Here is a 22,415-nt window from a genome sequence, read left to right on the forward strand (position 1 = left end):
ACAGTGGGAAAAAAAAAAAAAAGAAAAAGAAAAAAAGACTATTTACAGAAAATCACTTTGCAGATCACAATGCTGAACATGCATGGAATCACATGTGTGTTCAGGAAACATACTTAGGTACCAAAAAAATAGCATTTTCACAGAATAGTGAGATGAAGCATGAGATAGTGCACAGGCTGCACCTTATCATAGAATGTGCAAGGGGAGAAAATGCTGGCAGCCTGCTTCTGGAAAACAGCAGAAAGAAAGGAGAAGCCAGGCTGGACAAGTGTAACCAATTTTTTATGTTCTCTCTTACTGTGTTTTAAATAGAGTCTGTTAACTGTAGGTGGGGGGCATGTGTTGTTTTGTTTTTTTTTTTTTCTCACTCAAGAGTAATGCTTTTGTTTTAGTGAGTTCTTTACAATTCAGTTTTCACGCTAGTTAAGTTTAAAAGCAAGAGATGGTAAAAGGGCAGAAAAGCAGGTAATACAGCAATAGTATGGTATTCATCCACACCGTCACAATCTAAACAAGAGTTTGAGATTCCTGTCAGTAGATAGATGCATGAAAAATTGTGCTGTTGAAAAGGTCTTTAGTATTCGTGGTGTCAGCCAGACAGGCCATTGTAAATGCACGGTCAAGACTCGGGCTTATCTGAGGAATGCACTGAGGACCTGATGGTTTAGAACCTCTTCTCCCTCAGCCTCCACATGGATAGATTTCTTCTCTGTCAAAATTATGGACTGCTTGGGAATTTTAAGGATGGCTTTAATTTACAGGTGGCTTAATTATGTATCTCTTCAACTTTCACTAGAATTTTGAGAATTCCAATATAGACCTACAAGGGATTAAAAAGCCCGATGATCTTTCTATGCAACTCTAACTTAATTGCAAGCTTTCTCAAGCTTCCTGCCCTAGCAAGATAAATTATTTGCTCACTCTTCAAGTACCATGTTGGTCTTCCAATTTCTTTGCTGCGTATGATCTACCACTTATGTTGCTTTTTCTTTGGTTAGATTTTTATTTTCGGAGGAGTTAAGATTGGCTTAATTTTATTAACTCTTCCTAGATAGCCAGTTTACTTATCTCCTGCTTCCATTTTTATTCAAATTACCCATGGTTTTCATGGTTTATGTCTTTCATAACACAGCTATGTATAAGTAATTAGCTTCCATTCTGAAGCAACAAATTTTAATTTCCTTATTTTGCTTCAGAGCTTTGCTCACAAGATTTCTTCCCTTATATTTTAGCCCGATTTTTATGAATTAGAAAGGCAAGAGAGCAGTCAAAAGACCATTAACTGTTCTTTCAGGACATTTATGTGTTCCTTGCATCTGTTCTAGGGTAACAGACTGTACGCTTAGCAGAGCTGCTTAGACCTTTATTCAGCTCGTGTGTTGATTTTTATTTATTTTTTCCCCAGGGGGAGCAGAAATACATCAGAGTAAATTATTAAGTAAAGATTGTCTGGGGAGGGGGAATGAAATGGAGACACTTATTACAAATTCCAGGTAATATCCCACATTGACCTTTAATGAGAGGAAATGCAAGTTTAAAAGCATTGTGAATCCGGAGTTACACAAATTTATATGGGGACAAAACATCTTATTCAAGTCTAAAAATCAAAAACTGTCTTCTTTGTATTACTTTTCCTGGAGATACTAATTTCTCTTTTCCAACAGATTTATTTACGATTTCTGGACTATCAAATGGAGCATTCCAATGAATGCAAAAGAAATTTTGTTGCTGTCTATGATGGAAGTAGTTCTATTGAAAACCTGAAGGCAAAGTTTTGCAGCACTGTAGCAAATGATGTCATGCTGCAGACTGGGACCGGCGTGGTACGAATGTGGGCAGACGAAGGCAGTAGGCTAAGCAGGTTCCGAATGCTGTTCACTTCATTTGTGGATCGTAAGTACATTTTAAAGTGCCTATTCTGGCACTTCAGGTACTTTAGGAAAAGCCATTAGCTATGTCTTGTGCAGCAGGAACTTATACTGTTTCCTTCACATACAAGTAGGTAAGTTAAATACTTGCTTTATTACAGTTACGAGCATGGTTCCTGAAGAACGGCTTTCCTCCTTTCTTAAAAGGTTTCTTTTTCCTTTGAATTCAAGAATAATACAGCCTTAGGGAAGGTCCTTCTCAATGATTTCTACAAACGTGCACAGACTTACTTAGAAGACAGCAGTGAGACTTCCGTAAATATAGTCATTATTCTCAATGGAAATTAAGATGCTTCTTGAAAGCATCCTGTCTGTGAGATTTTCTTCTAAGCACTTTCTCTCTGAACTTAATTGAATTTGGTTGCCTCACATGTTTACAAACGACAACATAGCCCACATTGCAGAATGTGCAAACTGCAAAGAAGTGTCATCTTCAGCACAGAAGCAAACTGAGTTTCGAACTGCATGGCAGGCCTGAGATATACGCAGAGAACTGAATAAAACATGTCGCCACTTCAGGAGAGCAGACCTATGCTTGTGCTAAAGGTTTTCAGAAAGCTCTGCTTGAAGAATTAGTAGTACACATTTGCTGCCAAAGACGTAACTGCTTTTGACAGAAGTAACATGTCTGTAGACAGTTCTGAAACGGATCCTGGTCACCATCTTGCAAAAAAATACAAGTTACAGGTAACAGGTAGTTTGATGTTCAGCTCCATTGAACAGGAAAGTTTAATGCAGAATGAAAGATAGTTTCTGCACAACAGCCTTTCTGAAGTAACAGCGATTGATGGTAACTGTCTTATTGCCTGCTTTGTGTACATGGTAGTAAGAACCAGTAGAAAGAACATTTCACAAACTAGTCTATTGTTTAACCTAGAGTAGGCATTTAATAAACTTTATTGTGAATTTAAGTATGTTTTAAGCATAAACTGCTTATCAAATTTGTAACAGCTTTTCCAGTACTTTTTACTTCAATACAATTATTAATATTAGTGATGAAAGCTGGAATTAATTGCAGTATCTCAAAAAATGCTATGAACTTTTCCAGGGGAAATTATCCCTATGTATTTTAAATATTATGGAGCAGGGGAGGAATGAAGTGCAAGAGGCTGAAACAGTAACCACTTCTTGAGCTGAATAATTTTCCAAAGTTAGAATTCTAAAGGAATTCAGAAGTCCTTGCCAGAAGAAAGTCTGCAAAGGCATGCAGTTATTTATCTTCTAACTTGAGATACTGTTTTTCTTGGGTAGGGTAATTCAAAAATACGTGCCAGAAAACTAAGTGTTTCCTGTATTTTTAAATAGTCTAGTGATAATCAAGTTTCCAAACTGAAAATAGTGAATCTGGGTTTATCTTCTCTTCAAATCTCTAACCTATTTTTCTCTTCTACCTTATTAATGATTTGTAATTATAAGAAGGCAACCATGAAAACAATCAATATTTCTGAAAAGATTTACATAAATGCGCTAATTGTGCATGACAGTCACCTAACACATACCTAGTGCTGCTTGCAAATTTGACTAAGTAATTCAGCTAACAACATTAAAAATCAATATATTTGATTTCTGGCTTGATTCAGTACATGAATAATGCTATATATAAAGAACACTGTGAACACTGCGCAAGTTTTAGGTAGCTGTTATGAGAGGAGTCCAGCTATGTCCTTGAAGTCCTGGACTGGAACCAATCAATCACTGTGACTGGTAGTCAGACTTTGTACTCCCCATATAACAAACAAAGGAAAATGAAGTCAATTTGTCCCATTTCCATGGACCTGTGAGCAAAAGCCATCCCTAAAAAACATTAAAGAAACTACACAGGAATGTAAAATAGAGAATGTGCTGGGGGATGGAGAGGCAGCAGCAGAATGCGTCATCCAAAAAGATACAAATTGAAAAAATATGGGAATAAGAAAAGGAATGTGTCTTGCATCACAATTCTTCCTCTATGCCTCCAAAAGAACTACAACTCCATACAGATTGGTACTAAAATACTAACAAATACACATGGATTCCTGACAGATGCTCTGGACACCAATTTCATAGACCTTCCTTTGTCTCAGATATTTTAATAGATGTTGTAGACTATTACATACACAGCCTTTTAAAGTCATTGTATATAAAGGATAAATAAGATCAGTATTGAACTCTGGGGAACACCTCTACTGACTGCCTCCAGCTGGACTTCATGCCTCTGATCACATTCCTTTATGCCTCTCAGTTGAGTCAGTTTTCAGTCCACCTTGCTGTTCTCCTAGTTAGTCTGTAATTCATCAGTTTCTCTACAAGACTGTTATGGGATACAGTTTTGGAAACCTCACTGAAGTCAGGATATACAACAACCACCACTCTCCCCATATCTACCAAGTGAGTTTATTCCATCCCAGAATGCAAACGGATGGCTCAAGAATGACTTCCTTATTGTAACGCTAACGTCTCATTCATAACTGGTATAACTGGCATGAGCTATAACTTTCTAAGCATTGATAATACTTTAAAGCATGTCCTTCATTTTCTGAATCTACTTTCCAAACAATTAAATTCTCAGTTCAATTCAGTAATTATTACATGTGTCTTCCTCGCTATGACATTTTAAAATACTAAAGTTATGCAGATAAATTCTTCCAGAATACCTTCTAAATAAGTTCTGTAGTATGTTAGAGGAAGAAGTACTACAGTGCTTGTACTACAGTTAAAGCAAGCTTCCTATATAGGTCTTCTTGCCAGATTGTCAGGGGTTAAAATTAACATGAAGGTAATACAAAAGCTTAAAATGAATGAGTGGAGATTATGAAAATTAAGTGCAGTAAGAAATGGGAAGACACATAATTGGGTCAGGAAATACAATTTCAAAATTAAAGGCTTGAAATTTCTTTTCTTCTTTAGGCATGACTCCCAGTTTTGTCACTGAGTCTGAAGCCTAACAGAAGGGATAAGTGAGAAACATGCGGTATTCAGGACTTGTCACCCTCCTCTACTTGTACCCTTTGGGTTTCGCTGTCGGTTTCAGAGAATCCAGACTACTCAAGAATAAATTCTTTCTATGAAACCAAGTAATAGAATGTCTATCACATCTATGCTATTTAATATATAATTGATTACACTAATAACAGACACTTCTGTGATAAAAATAACACATTACTGAGACAGAAAAAATTAAAAATAAAAATCTTGTCTAGTGCCCTGAAGTCATAGAGAATTTCCCAAGTATATTATTTAAAATATATATATTCTTTTTCAGGATGTTCTATAAGGATTTTTCTAACATCAAGGAGCTATAACAAACATTGATGCAAAAAATCTTTAGAGCAACTTTCTAGTTAAAGTATTTCTTCAAATTTCCAACTATATATAGACAGATAGATAAAAAGATGGCCTTTACTCTCGTAATCCTTGCATTAGTTCTGATAGGAGGATCTAAGAGCTTTGATTCACAAACAGGAATGACTTAGATGCCTCCAGTTACTGAAATCTCTTGCAGTTACTGAAACAGTCCTCTGCAAGCTGAAATCTGATTTGTCTTAAGATATTAATGGGCTTCAAAATGCAGATGTTCAGGAGCTGTTTCACAACCATTTATACAGCACGTACACAGCAGACTGAATAAACTTATAATTGATGGTGAACATGTGATTTAAGTGTTAAACTTTTAAAAATAAGTATTAAAGCCTTCTTCCATTATTTGTGTTGTGTGGCCATCTTTCTGCTACCCGTTTTGAGCAAGAAAGTTTTGTTTGTAGCATTGATAAATACACAGGAAAACAACCAACCAACCATGGAGTAAATAATCTGATAATTACTGATGTGCAAAAGAATTGTTTCAGTTTGAAACTGTAAAGAGAAAAGAACAAATATGCATGTTAAAGGTAACAGGAATTTACTATCTTTTTTTTTTTTTCCTTTTGTCATGCAATGTATGACTTACTGAAAATTCCTAACATTTTCTTCCTCTTCTCTACTGCAGCTCCCTGCTCAGGCAACACTTACTTCTGCCATAGCAACATGTGCATCAATAATTCTTTAGTCTGCAATGGCATTCAAAACTGTGCATACCCTTGGGATGAAAATCACTGCAGAGGTGAGTATAGTGCAAAGTATAGCCTTTATAACCCAGCCTGGTCAGTTTGCCTTCCAAGAAAGTCCTGAAATGTCCTTTCCTGGAAATATGCTGAAGACAGCTATTCTAATCTCAGAATGGTGTTCCAAATTTTTTATTTAAACTCAGGAGGCATGTAAGCTTACTGAGGATTGATCTAACTGCTTTACAAGTAAATCTCTTCCTCTTTAGCATAAGCTTTTCATTTTAAAAGAATAATAGCTTAATAGGAAAAAAAGTGTAGTATTTGCCAGGTTCCATCATATCCATTTTGAGTTCTAAATGAAGCAAGTTGTAGGGTCAAGTAATGCCTTTTATTAGGAAAAAAATTGAAACAGCTGGAAAAAGACAGTTCTTCAAGCATAGTCTTTTTCCAGTCTAAAGTAGAAGCAGCAGTCTCCAGAGATAAATGCAAATTTAAAATATTTGTTTTTGTTTTACGTTCTTAATCATTGAGACCATCTCAGAGTACATGCACCTGCTGCATGTGGTGTAAGAAGTGGTGGGAGGAAGGAGGGATTGGTAGGATGTGAAGAAGTCATCACTTATGGAAAATAGAGACATGTAAAACACTGCTTCTAGAACCCCAGGCAGAGAAGTATTGTTTAAACTGTCACAACTACAACAAGTCATTTCAATATCAGGCTTTGTACAGAAAGTTCTCATGATTTGAAGAAATTACTATTCTACTCAAGCACAGATATATTTATCTGTGTTTCAACAGTAAGCGAATTTTCAGAGTTGAAACAAAAACAGTTTAAGGTCTATTTTTTTCTTGCTAAAGAAGCAGAACAAGAGCTTGTGCTCATGTGACAAATTGAATGGCATAAGTAGGTCTGAAAAAAAAAACCTGAAAGATTAAAATATGTACTCAGTTTCAAAGAGAAAGTCTTAACTGTAGGAAGGGTCAAAACCTTCTCTAGCAAAAACCTTGAAATAAAATAGTGTTTTGTTATTATTATTATTTACCAAAAGACTAAAGTTTGATTTTTGTACTCAAAAGCTATTTTGCAATTGTATTTTGGACAAGCATTGTAAAAAAATCACACTGCTCTAATACACTCTAACGGAAGGTGCATGTGTTACATATTCTGCAAGTTTTCCAGCTAAAAAGCATGATCCATAACAGTTAAGTTTTCAGTGGATAAGTAAGTTTCCTCTAAATAATCCTTACTCTTAATAATATTAAAAATATTCTATGTTCCCTACTAAGTGCTGGATCTATTTCCCATCTCTAAGTGCTTTTCTAGAAGCTCACACAGAAGTACACCACTAATGTACTACAGTATTTCAGAAACAAAATTTTATGAAAACTATATCATTAGATTAGAAACAGTCTTTCCCAATCTTTGTACATCTGATGATGAATAATCTACCATGTTTTATGTTGGATACAATTTAAATGCTGCTTCAGTAGTTGCACAGCACATAATTAACGGATAGTTGAAGATTGGATCCATCTTGTCAGCTAAGGCAGACTTAAGGAGACTGATGAAACCAAAAGAACAATTTTAGCTTTGAAAAGAAGGCTTCTCAATTGTGCTCGGTTCCCAGAGGCACCTAGAGTTCTCATTTAGTCCATGTCAGTGACTGCCTAAACCTGATTATGCTGCAGCCTACCTTACGCCTAAGGCCAGTGGGGCATACAAATAAATAGCTAAAAAAAAAAAAAATAAAACCAGTCACATGCAATTTCTTTTAAGAGACTGGGGAAGACATCACCTTTTGATTAAGACCTTGATGAAAAAAAGTTTTCCAAGAATTAAGAAACCTAGATACAGATGAGAGAACTACTATAGTATTGAAATTTGTATCTCCCACAGAAGTATGCTAACAAGAGCCAAACTGGGTAGGACAAGGGGAGATTTGCTCATTCATATTAAAGCAATAAATGCAACTCAGAATAAATAGGCTAAGCTCTGAAGCGAAACAGTATTTCAGACATGAGGTATTAGTCAATTCCTCAGGACTCTGTTCAGTATATGGGTTGTTTGCATATGCTGGTGTGCAACTCCCTCTATGCACTGTGTGTGGAGTACCTAAGTGTATAACAGACATACCCAGATGCCAGAACCCTGATAGCTGAAAATATGCAACATTTAGGCAACATTTTTTTCTACAGTTTTAAATGCTTTTTCCCCTCGCTAGCAAATGTTGCAGAGTCTATCACTGGAGAAATCTTGCAATCCTCTAAGTGAAGTATTTTTACAGAACAGAAACCTAACTGGAAAATTGGAATCTCCAAAAAAAAGAATTTTAAGTATGGAAAACCATCTTGTACTGATGCTGCCATCTTGTGCGTTTCCATACGAAGTACTACCCAAAAGTGCCATATTGTTTAGGTTGGTTGAGGTTTTTTGCTCCCCCTTTCTCCACACTCTTTCCCTGAGTTTATTACCATCACTAAAGAAGACGGGTAACTAGACTTGCTGAATAAATGCACAGATCTAATATGACAAATCGTACAGGTCTAGTCTCTAGTACCATGAATTCATTTCATTAACAGCACAGCACTTACGTGGCAATCACACTGCAGCTTGCTTTATTCTAATATACAGTCCAAAATATGAAAATATGAAAATATGAAGAGCTCTCATAATCCCCATTTTTTCTTTGCAGAAAGGAAAAAAGCCGGATTGTTTGAACAAATCACCAGAACACATGGAACAATCATTGGTATCACGTCAGGGATAGTTTTAGTTCTTCTTATCATTTCAATTCTCGTACAAGTAAAGCAACCTCGCAAAAAAGTTATGGCTTGCAAGACTGCTTTCAATAAAACTGGTTTCCAGGAAGTATTTGATCCTCCACATTATGAACTGTTTTCACTGAGGGACAAAGAGATTTCTGCAGATTTGGCAGATTTATCAGAAGAACTTGAAAACTATCAGAAAATGAGGCGCTCTTCAACAGCTTCCAGGTGCATTCATGACCACCACTGTGGCTCTCAAGCCTCCAATATAAAACAAAGCAGGACAAACCTCAGCTCCATGGAACTTCCCTTCCGCAATGATTTTGCACAACCTCAGCCAATGAAAACATTTAATAGCACATTCAAGAAAAGTAGTTACACTTTCAAACAAGCGCATGACTGCCCCGAGCAAGTCATAGAAGACAGGGTGATGGAGGAAATTCCATGTGAAATCTATGTTAGAGGAAGAGAAGATACAGCACAAGGTTCGTTATCTATTGACTTTTAATTTCCTAGTTAAGGTGGTATCAGTGTACATAGAGGACGCTTGTGTATAAGGACAGTGTATATATTAAAAGTGTATTATATGCAGCGTGTGATGCACACACTTTTAGCTAATTATACTTCATTTGGAAAAAAAAAAAAAAAAAAAAAGAAAGAAAGAAAGAAATCTTCATAACTAATTTCTGCTGAAGAACAGTGGACTTCCTCGCATCCTCCCAAGCTACCTGCCCGGTGGAGCAACAAGCCAGACTTTGCATGGAAATTGGAAGTTAAAGATGTTGGGGGAAAGACAGCAACAACCACCACTGTCATTGATCAGCAAGAACAGTGACTGCTACCCTTCTCTTCACATCATTTTCTCTTATTTAAATGTCTGCTTTTCAAGACAGTTTTAATACCTCAGTTACATAAATAAAAGTAGTTAAGTGCACCACGTATATGTCAACATAGGTGTCTTATTGTATTTGTCAAATTGAAAGAGTTAGTGTTAAGTGCCAGTTAAGACTCAAGAGTTACATTACAGCCATCTGTTTCATCTTGCCTGCCATTTATATTGCCTTTAATTATCAGTTCCTCACTCTACGCTTTGTGAGAAATAAGTGTAAGGGGTTACTGCCTTTTTAAAAGATATTGAGGTTTATTAATTTTAGTACTTTTGGGAACGTGATCCTCGCAGCTTGTGGTTAAACACAAGCGCTCATGTTATTCTAGATGCAGACTTCAAACTGTTTGCATTCAAGAAGGTTTAGGATTCTAAGATTCTGCCATGTATTATAGATCCATGTGGCTCCACTGATTTCATCACTCTGTAGTTAGAAAATAATTCTGTTCCTGTGTTTTCCAAGTATTTACATGAATAGACTGTACTGTACATCTCTCTCAAAATAGCCTTTTAGTCCTTATGCAGCCAATCTTCCCTACTGAAATCAGTGATGATACTTTTAGCTCGTGTCCTACTTGCCTGAAAAGGATTGCTCTGACATGTGTGATCACCAGGGAAACAAGGAGAAATCAAACAACTCTTATTAACCTTTATGGAACCTTTCTCGTGCCCCCTGTTGCCACTTGAAAAATTGCACATTTCATACCTTTTTTAATGGTGGTTTGGACCTAATTTTAACATTTTTACAATATAGAACAGTTTTTTCAAATACAAAATTCTCATTGTGTTTTTTAGACTTTTTATATAGTTTGATACTGTACAGACTATTTATTAAATCAATATCTAGCACCTGTACAACAGGCTTGTTTCACTGTCCATTTTAGCAGCTCCGAATAACATGCAGTTGCTGCCATGTATACCGCAATTTGCCAAGCATACTTAATAAGACTTCTGCATTAGCCTACGTTTTATTCCCTGGTTTCACAGAATCACAGGATTGTCTAGGTTGGAAGAGACCTCAAGATCATCGTTTGTTTGGATTTATTCTGATATTTTTTTCACAAGAAACCTTTTACTAAATGTGACCTACCAGCTCGCACTAGTTATAGCCTTTATTTGGAAATGTATATAAAACCATATTTACAGTGAGATGTTTGTTGGGCTGACTACAGTACAAAAATTAGTATATGACCTCAGCAACTGAAACCTCTTCTCTTAAAAACAAATGAACAACAGTTATAACAAACTGAATTTTCATTAAATGGAAAAAAAAAATAAAATGTTTATAAAACATAAAAAGAAATGCAAAAACTTACAAAACATAAGAAACTGGGGGGGGGGGGCTGGGAGGAGGGGGGGAAGGAGGAGGGATTTGATTGATTATCCTCAACACTTCCCAACTTCAAAATTAAGCCTGTTGTGTATCTAAAAGAACTTAGGCAGAAGGTCACAGATCAGACCCCTAAGGTTATACCCTGGTCACAGTTTTTGTGCTTATCCCAGAACATATTTCAGCTTGAAACAACAAAACAAAGTGGGCTTTTTTTTTTTTTTTCAGATGCACTTCATGCAGGTGTTAAAAAAAAAAAAAAAAAAAAAAAAAACTAGTTAATTTTGACCTGATCTTTTTTAGTATATTTCATTAAAACATTTTTTTGACATATTTCATTTACTTCTCATTGATTTCAGTAAAAAATCTCTCATCATTACCTGTATGGAACAGAATGTTATTTGCTTCAGACTTAGTTGCAGATTCTTTCAACAGGAAATACATAGTTTTACATGAGTCCTTTTTGTTCATACAACTCTGGTAAGTGCTAGGTTTGCATGATTAAGTTTCCTTTATAAGGTATATTTGTCCATGGGATAAAATATTATGGTCCCTTTTCTTTCCTAAGTTATATTGTCTTTGAACACTAAACCTGTAATAATAAAACAAACAGCAACCCTGCAGAGCGCAAGTCTGTGGAGAAAAGGGAAAAGCTCTAGTGAAGAATTCTCGGATGGCCTAAATAATATTTTCATCTCTGTTGCAACTTCCTGGTGACATGGTCAGAACACAGCTGCTTTTCTGCTACCCTAGAGCAGCTGGGTGAACTTCCTTAACCAGTTACGACTTGTAAGCAACATTTTCCAATATCCCCAGGCCCAGCACTTTGTAGTTTGTAGCATAAAGTTGAGATACCCCTGTCTAGCTAACGCCTGCCCGTTTCCCAGTACAGAGTAAAACTCTGAAAAAGGAGAGTTCCAGTATTTCAGTAGCAGCAGACCCAACCCGTATTGTGGCAAAAATCCATACCTTTTTAGGAGCATTCTGATTTTGCACTCATTTTTACCCATATCACCAATACCTTCTGTTAGCTCTGAATGCATGTAAGCAAAGAAAGCAAAGATACATTTCCCTATATACATGCTGACCAGGAAACAGTCAATGACATGACTTATAAATACCAAAACATAGTTAATTTTTATCTTCTATAGTTTAGACATAACACCATTTAACGTGAAGTATTTATTCTCGATAAAAACTGTAAATCTACAGCTGACATTAAAGTAAGTGAACAAGAACCATGATTCTAGAAGCTCTGTAAGGAGATGCCTACGTTTGCAGATATGATGACAGTGGGAATTCAGACTTCATGCCGGTAATGACTGAAGTGTTTCAGTGACCACAGACATATTAATCTGTCCTTAAAAAGCATGAAATTCTCTTGTCCGGAGTAGAATTTATGACTGTAATTGTACACACAAATTATAGTGGTGTATGATAGGAAATACTTTCCATTCTTATTAAACCAGTAAAAAGAAAAGTTATGGAAAGACTTGTCATTGACTTACAAGAAAAAGTGCCTGTCATGTGAACACTTTGCAGAATGTTTGTCATTAAAATATATTTTGTTTTGTTTTTACTTGGTACAGAGAATTCTGTTTATTAGCAGCCCATCTCCTGATACTTGAGGAAAAAATGCTTTCCTTATTTTCAAATCAATTTAGTCCTTGAATAGTTTTTTTTTAATATCAAAGATCACAATAAAATTTACATTTCTGAACTATTTAAGTATAATCTTTTCACTAAAGTGCTACTTATTAACAGCATAACTAAGAAAAAAAAATCAGCACCTATATTTGAGAAGTTAAGAGCAAATTACATCTTGAAATGGAACCACTAAATTCTTATGGCTATATTGAAACTTTCTACTGAGTGGCTGACTGCATTTTACTGTGAATAGATACAGAGACGGATCATCCAGGAAGATTTATTTATATTTAGATGTCCTTCCTTCAAAGTTTATGTATGAGCCCTAAGATTGCTCAAATCTATGGACTGCTTGCCAAAACATATTTATAATCTATGTCGGACTGAAAGACGAGCTGATTTTACATTATTTGACATCATGCCATTGCAGCTGAACATTAATTTTAAAATCCTTACCCCATTATAACTGAAAACCATTGAGTTAATTCATGTTTTGAAAACAAGTATTTACAGCACCTATCTCAATCTAACAAAATAAAAGCTAGAATCCTTAAGATTTCTGTTCCTGGGGTTTCCAATAACTATTTATATGTGGGATAAATCCTACGAATACACAAATAAATCACATGTTAATATGCTCTAATATGTGATTCTGTGTCATCATGGAATTGCAAGTTTATTTTCACATTCAAATTCCTTTGCTACGTTTTACAGAATCAGCTTAACAAAAATCTGTTTTCCATCTGTTTCATACATTAACACCAACAGGCATTTATTACTTGTCAGCTTGTTCCCTCTTATCTATCTATCAAAAATAATCCACTATATACCAGATAAAACAGCTTAATTTTTTATCAGTCTGTCTCTTCTTACAGAGCCAAGCCCAGGGAGAATCAAAGCAAGAACTTAATGTCTTAGGATGTCTTTCCATTACCATCATGTAATTTGTGGTAATAGCTCTTATACAGGAGAAGCCCATAAAATTTACATCAAATTCTGCTAAAGAAAAAAAATCCAGTATTATAATAAACCAAATAATAGTACATAAGACCTGTACACTTCAAAATTAAATATAATTTGCTATTTTGTAATCTCAAACAGACCTTCTGAAAGGTAAGATCTGTCAGTGCTGCCAGAGTACTTCACTGGTAGATACCATACTGTTTTATCTGAACAACTACTTCTTCTCCACCCAAACAGATTTCATAGAGATCTTTGATGTAATGAAATCTTATTTCATTACTTTATTAACTTATTCATAGAAATATAATATTATTTACATCTCACAATTAGCCTCAAATTACATTATCACCTACATAAAAGTTGCTTCTCTCTTCCTCCCAGATATGTTTAGGGAACAAGAGTTATACTATAGAAGTATACTGAAGAAATTAAACCCCAGAATTTCAGAGTTTAAACATTATGCTAATTTCTGGTTTTCTAGAGCACCTTATTTGTCACTGGAGAAGTAAGAGACTATAAGAAAAACTCAAAGCTCACAAGATTATCTCCTTAACCTCAAATTAATATGGCTGAACTGGAGCAAAGTAAATTGGTTTTCTAATACACAAAGTCTAGTATTTTATGGGAAAACATTATCAGTATTTAAAAAGGCTTGTTCTTTTTTTTTTTTTTTTTTCTTAATTGTGAGAAATTGTGAGAAAATGGGCTTCGTTTCCCCTGGTTATCACACTCAGTTTGCTCGTAACACTTGCCTTTAGTAACTACCACATTCACCTCTGAATAACACAGAGCGTAGGCTTCCTGAAGCTGAAAGTTCCACTGGTGAAGTACATCAAAATGTACAAAAACAAGAAGGAAAAAAACAGAAGGGGAGCTGAAAATAAATAATTCTTTGTTCTAAATACAAAATGGGAGACAGCAGAATACTGACCGCTGAACATTTCTGATGCAATGTTTAACTCACCCTTCAATGCACTCAAATTGCTCTCCAGGTAATAAGGCATACAATTCTATTTAAGCAATATGCTAGTTTCCCTCACTTCAGTAAACACCCTCAATACTCCTAATAATTCGGAAAACGCCAGATGCTAGTACTGAGAGTTTACTGGATAGCATTCTCAATTACTGCTGATTATTATATAAAAAAGACTATTCAGTGATTAATGGGGGTGGAAAAGCAGAAAAACAAGAAAAACACTCTTGAAAGCAATTATGAGAATAAGAGATTCTTAGAAAGACAAGTCAATAAACCCCAACTCTCACAGATGCTGTAATGAATCTTCTATTTGTAAAGAACAAACAGGCAAGGTACATAAGCAATACTGTTCATTACTGGCTCTTCCACTGTATGTTTAATAACCCAACAGAGCAATTGAAGGCCTGAGGTGAAGCCAAATCATTTTAATTTTTCAATAGTAACAAAATAACAAAGACCAAAGAATGAAGATGTTTGTTTTGCACTTACCAGAAGCATAAAAACTGCACAAGCCATTTTATCTTCTATTGTCATTACGTTTTATCCTGAACTGTGAAGGGAATTCTGGAATAGACAAAACCAGCACAAGATATGCATGTAAAATTCAAGTGTATAATAAAGTAATAAAAAAGTAATGGATGCTTAAAGTAATCTCCTATATTGGGTAGCTTTTAGAACTCTGTGACTCCTAAGGTTATCATATTCTCCCAGACATTTCTGCATTTATGTCTGTTTTGACAAATTTCAGTACATATACTTTAGCATAAAATTCATGCAAGAGAGGTAGAAAACTAAGTTATTTGCCTTTAAGACCCAGAACTAATAATTAAAACTTCAAACTTGGAAAGATTTACTGCACTGCAGCTCCCAGATCAGAGTGGGAGTAAGGACAGCATATGGGAAACACATCCTTACTTGAACTAGCAGAACACAAACATGAGATATTTCTTACTGATTATTAGAACAAAAGTGTTGTTGTTTTAAATACACACACACTATAGTCTCAACTTTAGTTAGCATCAAAAAACAAAATGCTTTTCTAAAGCAAGCATATGCATTCCTTGTCCACAAAGCTGTAACAAACACTGGGTAGATTTAAATATCACACTACTGTGTTTAAACTTATGAAACAACTGTTTTGACGTCAACTAATAAAAGTATCAATAACTGCATTATATACATTCATGGAAGAGTTTACTTTACAACAAGTTACCAGATGTGTGACATCAGGATTTAATGAAAACATCTGGGCACCACATATAAATGTAACACTCTTTTGCTTCATTTGTCAAATACTAATGCTCGACAAGACAAACAGAAAGCACAAAACCACTTCTTTTGCAGTACTCCCTCCTCCCCTCAGCAATACAAATAAGGCTACTAAGTGGTTTATAGCAACAGTACCATCCAAGGAGCTCAAATTAACAAGCTGCCCTCAAAGTTTAGTGAAAAGCTAATGAGAAGTAGAAAGTATAAAAGATATCCCTAGATTGATTTTGTGTTCCTAAAAAGGTTGTGGACTGTGGTTGTTTATTCCTAAAAAGGTTAGAAACAAAACAAAAATACCCACAATTATCAAACAAACACTACCAAGGGAAGAAATAACTCACTGAACTGTTTTCCTTGAATCACAACTCAGGGTCGTGGCTTATCCTTGTCATAGAACTAGACAGAATTAATATTGCCAAAGAAAAAGGAGATGGAAGAGTCACTTGAGATCTACAGTACAATGAAAAGTTATTTCTGTAAATCTGCAAGAAAATACAGATTGATTGCCTTGTTGAGTGGTTGAGCAGGTTAGAATGGTTGAAGGAACTGGCAGAAAGTCAAGCCAATCTCAAAGCAGAAGAAACAGTCTGCCTCATATAGGAGATTTGCAAACTAGTCTTCTGGCTGTGAGGCAATCTTCTTTTCTTTAATTACAGAAGCACTTCAAGTAACACTCGGAGAATATCTTAAAGTAATGCTAATTTTGCTTGTAGACCAAGGGCTAGCCTTAACAAAAATGTCTAATAATGTATATCCGGGGGGGTGGGTAAGGGAATACATCTTTGATTTCCTCAGACAAGAGTTAAAGTTTCAGGGTCTGATATAAATCCTGCAAGATTTAGCGGATAAGCATCCAGAAATCAAGGGCCTGCCCAGTCGCCTACAACATCAGAGAAGGGGAGAATACGAAAGGCAATAAAGCTGCCCTGAGATCCATGGCTTTGGAAGTAGGATTTTCTGCAAGTCTTTTGTGGTTCCAACAGTTAGAAGTCAATCCTCTCTGCATCTAGCTCCCTGGCTGTCTTTCCAAGAAGGAAAAATAAATCAAAATGGTAAAATAGTTATCCCCTCTTCCTCCCCCTTGTTGTTTTTTTTGTTTGTTTGTTTGTTTGTTTGTTTGTTTTGTTTTGCTTTGCTTTGTTTTTTGCACACAGCATAGAACACTAGCTATGATGTCCAGTATAGCTCTATTCTGTTGGATATCTGACTATGAACTGGAAATTTTGATGATTTTTTTTTCAGATAAATTTGTCTAATCTCTAATCAATTATCGTTATTACTAACGTACAAATATTTGCATTCTCTTATGACTTTAAGGTTGAATAACTGCTGATGACTGCCGTTGCTAAAATATGAAGAGCTTTTTAGAAGCTAGAGAGTTCTTTAGAAAACATTATCATGCTTTACATCAGTTATATTTAAGGAATGCAAAAAGCAATGAATAAGCCTGCAAGAGCATCTTAGTGACAAAATGTGTGTTCAGCCTCCAATGAAGAAGCCTCCTGTATCATAAAATAAATAGCTGTCTGTAGCAGAAAGAGATAAGCAGAAGGAAGAGAGCTAGCCTGGCAAAAATATATTAGAGGTAACATATTACTTTCAGACAAGGAACTGCCTGAAAACAGATTCGGCCTTGAGAAGCCAAACTATTTTTAAACATTGGTACAGACATTTTGTTTAAATGTTGATGATTTGGTGCCTTTTTTGTTTGTTTTGGTGGTTTTGCTGAGACAGAACATTACAGTATCATAAGATTGTTTCCAGTCGTATGCTTTGAAATCTTGTTTTAAATTATTTCATCATCAAATATATCTAACTAAAATACAGACTGTCATTTAGAAAAGAAAAAAAAAAGTCTAATGCATCAGCAGCAAAATTTACTTTGAGATCATTTATTATTTATCTGGAGATGCAGGTATACAGGAAAAGTTTCATATCTCTAATGCTGTAGTGCTTGATCCCTTACTAATCAATTAATATTAACTCCCAATTAACTCCTTTTCTGCCTTTGTTAATCAACATTTTACCCATTCTGTACCATTCAATGAAAGGTGCCTAAGTAAATCTAATCAAAGCACAGATTGGGATTCCTCCAAATTCTGTATAACTGTGATGCCTCCTCCTGTTCGCCTGCTGACTCTAGCATTTCTTTGTTCCACTCTAAGCCTGGTGTCAGGGACATAAAGCTCAGAAACAGGCAGCTGTCCGTCACACAGGCAGGCAAACTGGCTATATGAACTGACTGCTTCAGCAGGATCCTGGTTCTGTCTGAAAAAATGATAAAGGCAAACATCTCATTGTGATGTGCATGCTGCATGCTGAGGAGAGTCCTCATGCCCTGACTTATGACTGATGCCCTGTTTCTCCCCACCCCAGCACCCCATCCCTTTGCTGCAACTACAAAAACTTTCAAAGCATCTTCCTAACTTACTGAACAACAAAGGCAACTCTCAGGCCAAAGGATACAGACAACCAGTTATATAAATGCTTCTTCTTATCAGTGTGGAAAGATATCACTGTACAGCTTTATTGCTTTGTATGTGGTATGAAATATAACACATTTTATTTCAGAAGTACAGTAAGTCATTTTGCCAGTCACCATATTGCTTTTTTTTCCTTTTTTATATATATATATATATATATGTATATACATGAAGTCAAAGATTTGCTGCTACTTTCTCTTATGTTCACAGCTTGCCCACAGGAATGACACTACATCCCATACATGCAGCTAATGATTCTTTTTCAATACCTATGCTTAATAGAAATTAAATTTTGCAAACAGCCACAACCAATTTATTTCAAGAAAATAGCTATTCAGTATAGCTATTATGGGATAATCATTTCTTTTTAAGAGGCTTTCATTGTAAGATATTCAATGCCCAGTTCAAGTGATATTGTCACAAAAATCCTTTTTGCTGCCTTTGTTAATCAGAACTATAACCCAGTAACATCGGTCTTCAAGTCTGGAGTGTTGCAAAACAAACAGAAACAATTGTTGCCCAGGAATTCACAAACTACTCATCTGAAACCTGTGCCCTCATCATTTCCTGCATTACATGACATCTGCCTATGACACTATGGAGAGTTTGGAGAGTTTGTTCTTTGTAATAACCAAAAACTTTGGTATAGTGCTCTTCAGCCACTAGCCCTCCAAGTGCTTCAGAGAGTAGCTAATGCTCTACAGTTTTCTAATGGTTGAGGTCATGTTCAGAGAATGAGACCATCTCCCCAGATTTCTTCTACCTTCAAGGTGATTAAAAATAAAAATAAATGACTAAAATATGTACTACTCTAATAAGCCTCTTGAAAAGATCTAGGAAGATGTCTGTGGATTTACTCCACGTTTTATAGAAAACGATCCTGACTAACATGAGATGATTTTTTTTTTACAAAAGTAAAAGCCCCAGCGATACAGACTTACAGAAGGACAAACACAAACCTCGGGACAAGACGACAATGTATGCGTGGAGATAGTTCAAACCCTGGGGGGAAGTCCTTCTATTCATATAATTTGAAATAGATTTTAAAAATCCATTTATTCTAAGAGTCAAAGCTATCATATTTCTGCACTATTCTAACATAGCAAATATCAGCATTTTCAAACAAATTGCTGTCGGCTCCTAAGACAGCATCTTTAGATGCTATTTTAGAGGGAGCACTATCCCTCTAGTTAGAGAAATCATACTGTCTGATGTTCTCCCACTCCCTGGCTACCATCAGCTTCTTGAAATATTTGCATTCTTGGGTATTCATCCATCACCTCTTTCTCACTACCTTCATCTCCACTCCTCCCCATCCACCCTCTAAGTAATCTACAACTCAATCTTTACCAACAAGGGAAGCCCAAATGAACACCAGCGTCAAGCACTGAGGTCTAAATTCATTGTCCTATAAACTTTCAATAATGAGAGGGGAAATCATTTTACCTCTCAGAATTGGTTATCTACCTGTAAAATAAAAGTAGTAATACTGAAATACGGGAGTGGCAAGACCTATTCAGGCATTATCTCCGTATGCAAATATAAGTTGCATGTTAGAGAAATGCCAAGGTCACCCATGGGTCAGTTCAGAAACATGACAAGTGGTGCATATCTTCCCCTAAAGTCCTGAAAAGGTAGATTCGGTTATTTGTAACTAAACTCCAAGGTTTTAAATTGTTATAGTTATTACTAATTATGAGCCCCACTAGTACAAGTTCAAGAAAACCCACCCTTCTCTACAATTAAGATAATGCTATTGCTTGTTTTTAAAGTCCACAAAAAGTTTCATATAGCATCTCTTTGGCTATTAAAAATATTTCTTCACCTTTGGAGATGGTGTTTTTTGTTGTTATTGGTGGTGGTGGTGTTTGTGTTTTGTTTTGTTTTTTAATAAAATTGTTTTACTACAAAAGCATTTAAAAATAACTTTGAGTTAACTCCCCTTTTCAGATACACTGGCATAAATGAAAATCCTTGGTTCCATCCAGATTAGGACACCTGAGACCAGAAACAATCTCATTGAATTTGAAGTTCTGAGACAAAAACAGACTGTCTCAGGTCAAAAGCTGACTAGAACAGAGAGACACAAATGTTGCCAGCAGAAAAGGGAAAGAAGCCATGCTTCTGCTGTGCATTAAACATGAGGGATTCCTAATATTAACACTTCAGCTCAGAATGGTTCAAAGCTGGTTACTGAGATGCTTTTTCAAGTTAACAACTTCCCAAATAGAGAGCAAGAAGCAAGTCAAGGTAGGATCCTATCTTTCTTTTACCTTTTATCCAAGTAAATTAGGTCAGCCACACAAACTACAGTATTCTGTGGTGTAGTACAAGATACAGGCATAGTTTAGACAGAGCCACATATGATACAGCCAGAAATCTCTTTGATATTTTCTTGGTCTTCCTCCTGGTCCTCCCTCCAGGATGCCTCTCTCCTCCTTGTAGCTGCCCAAAAGGGACAGCTTCTGTCATTTTCAGAAATGTTCCTAGGCCTATTCCTAATTGGGTAACAATGAAAAAAGGTGTATTAACTTACTTCTCAATGTTTAAAATCTTCATTGATTTTATATTAGAGATCAGTAAAAAAGATCACCATGAATTAAAAAAATAAGTTTTAAAAGAACATGAAGAGCTGAAAACACAATGAAAAGTCAGTAGCTAGTATCTGTCAGATTCTCATTTCTTCCCCTGCTCTGTTTGATATTGGTACTACATGACCAACACAGCAATACCATAGTGCCAATATTGCTAAAAGCCCACAAGGACGTAGTAATTCTCATCTGGGAATTCCTTTACATGAAAAAAAAAAAGTTTACTGTAATTGAGACTGACTTGCTCTAAAAGTGTTTCATTTGAAAAAGATTGAACTTATATTGATAAAATAAAAAAGCCAGCAATTTCTAATTGTCAGAAAAATGACAGAAAATAATATTTGGGTGCTATATAATTTTGGGGGGCAAAAGTCATACAATCTCCTAAGGAACTAAATCTGTATCCCCTGCAAATAATAGCTAGACAGTAGCTTTACTGAACATACTAAAATATTTTTCAGTGCTAATCTACATACAAGTTTAAGGATTTCCAGAGAGCTCCAGACATCTAGAGTGTCATTTGGAAGAGTAATATATTACGTTAGCAACACTATTGATTAACAGCACAGCCCTGTTACTAAGGTCAGATGTGCTTATTGATTTTTTTCTTTTTCTTTTTTCTTTTTTTTTTTTTTTAAGGAAGACTTTGTATGAATATTAATGGCTAATAATCCTAAACTTGAAAGAACAATTTGCCAGTTGAATTAAATCAGATTTTCTGTCCCCAGCAGCTAAGCTAAATAAGCAAAATGCCACATCTGATCAGGTGATTATTCCTACTGCTTTGTAAAGGTTTTTGAAAAAAAAGTCTTTGTCATGAATCTTTCAGAAAGGGAAAAATCTAAGTAGGAAAGTGTGTGTATATATATATACATGCACACACACATAAAGGTTAAGTTATTGAGGTATCTGAACAGATACTACACAATGACAATCCAGAAAGGGGTGAAAAAGTCAATTGCATATATATAACACAAAGCATTGCACTCTTAGGTCTTTTTAACATCAAAAGAAAGCTGAAAATTGGGAAAAAACTTACCTTTCCAGAGTTAAAACAACAACAAAACCTACAGCTTTATTGAAACACTGCAGTCTTCTACAGCAATATTTGTTTCATTTATTACCAGTGAATGTTATCACCCAACTAATGATCTCATTTTCCTATGCTGACACCACTGGATGTTTTACTCTAACAATAGACTGCAGAGATGCTCACATCACTCATGATCCTGATGCCGTGTAAAATAGATGAAAGATGAAGTTCTTTGTTTTTACTGCTAAAAACCCTCACAAACACAGACAAATCTGATTCCTCCAAGAATATTGCAAAATAGAACACAGGAGGTAAGTATTCCCTGTTTTATTAGCAACTTACTATCAGCATTACCTACTAATAATGTATGGACATCTAGAAAATAAAGATGTTCAAACAATGGAATGGAGAGGTAAGCTTAAATAACTCATCACATCAGTCTTTAAAGAAAAAAAAATTAGCGTACATTATTGTCACAGCTTTTGCTTTACCGTGTTATCAGTGTTTAATCTTTTTATGTG

The 22,415-nt window shown here is 35.5% G+C and overlaps 1 protein-coding gene across 2 annotated transcripts in view; it reads left to right on the top strand.

Moving 5' to 3' along the window:
- NETO2 (neuropilin and tolloid like 2) overlaps window positions 1-9,550 on the top strand; it is a 29,117-nt gene extending 19,567 nt beyond the window's left edge. The window contains exons 7-9 of one of the 2 annotated variants that reach the window (XM_084294635.1): window positions 1,665-1,893; window positions 5,893-6,006; window positions 8,644-9,550. In XM_084294635.1, the coding sequence (XP_084150761.1) occupies window positions 1,665-1,893; window positions 5,893-6,006; window positions 8,644-9,224 (924 nt within the window). In that variant the 3' untranslated portion in view covers window positions 9,225-9,550. The remainder of the gene's footprint in view (window positions 1-1,664; window positions 1,894-5,892; window positions 6,007-8,643) is intronic. The other variant, XM_084294636.1, reaches the window with a different exon arrangement.
- The last annotated feature ends 12,865 nt before the right edge of the window (window positions 9,551-22,415 follow it).

Source organism: Netta rufina (assembly GCF_964035555.1).
Source record: "Netta rufina genome assembly, chromosome: 13".
NCBI lineage: Eukaryota > Metazoa > Chordata > Aves > Anseriformes > Anatidae > Netta > Netta rufina.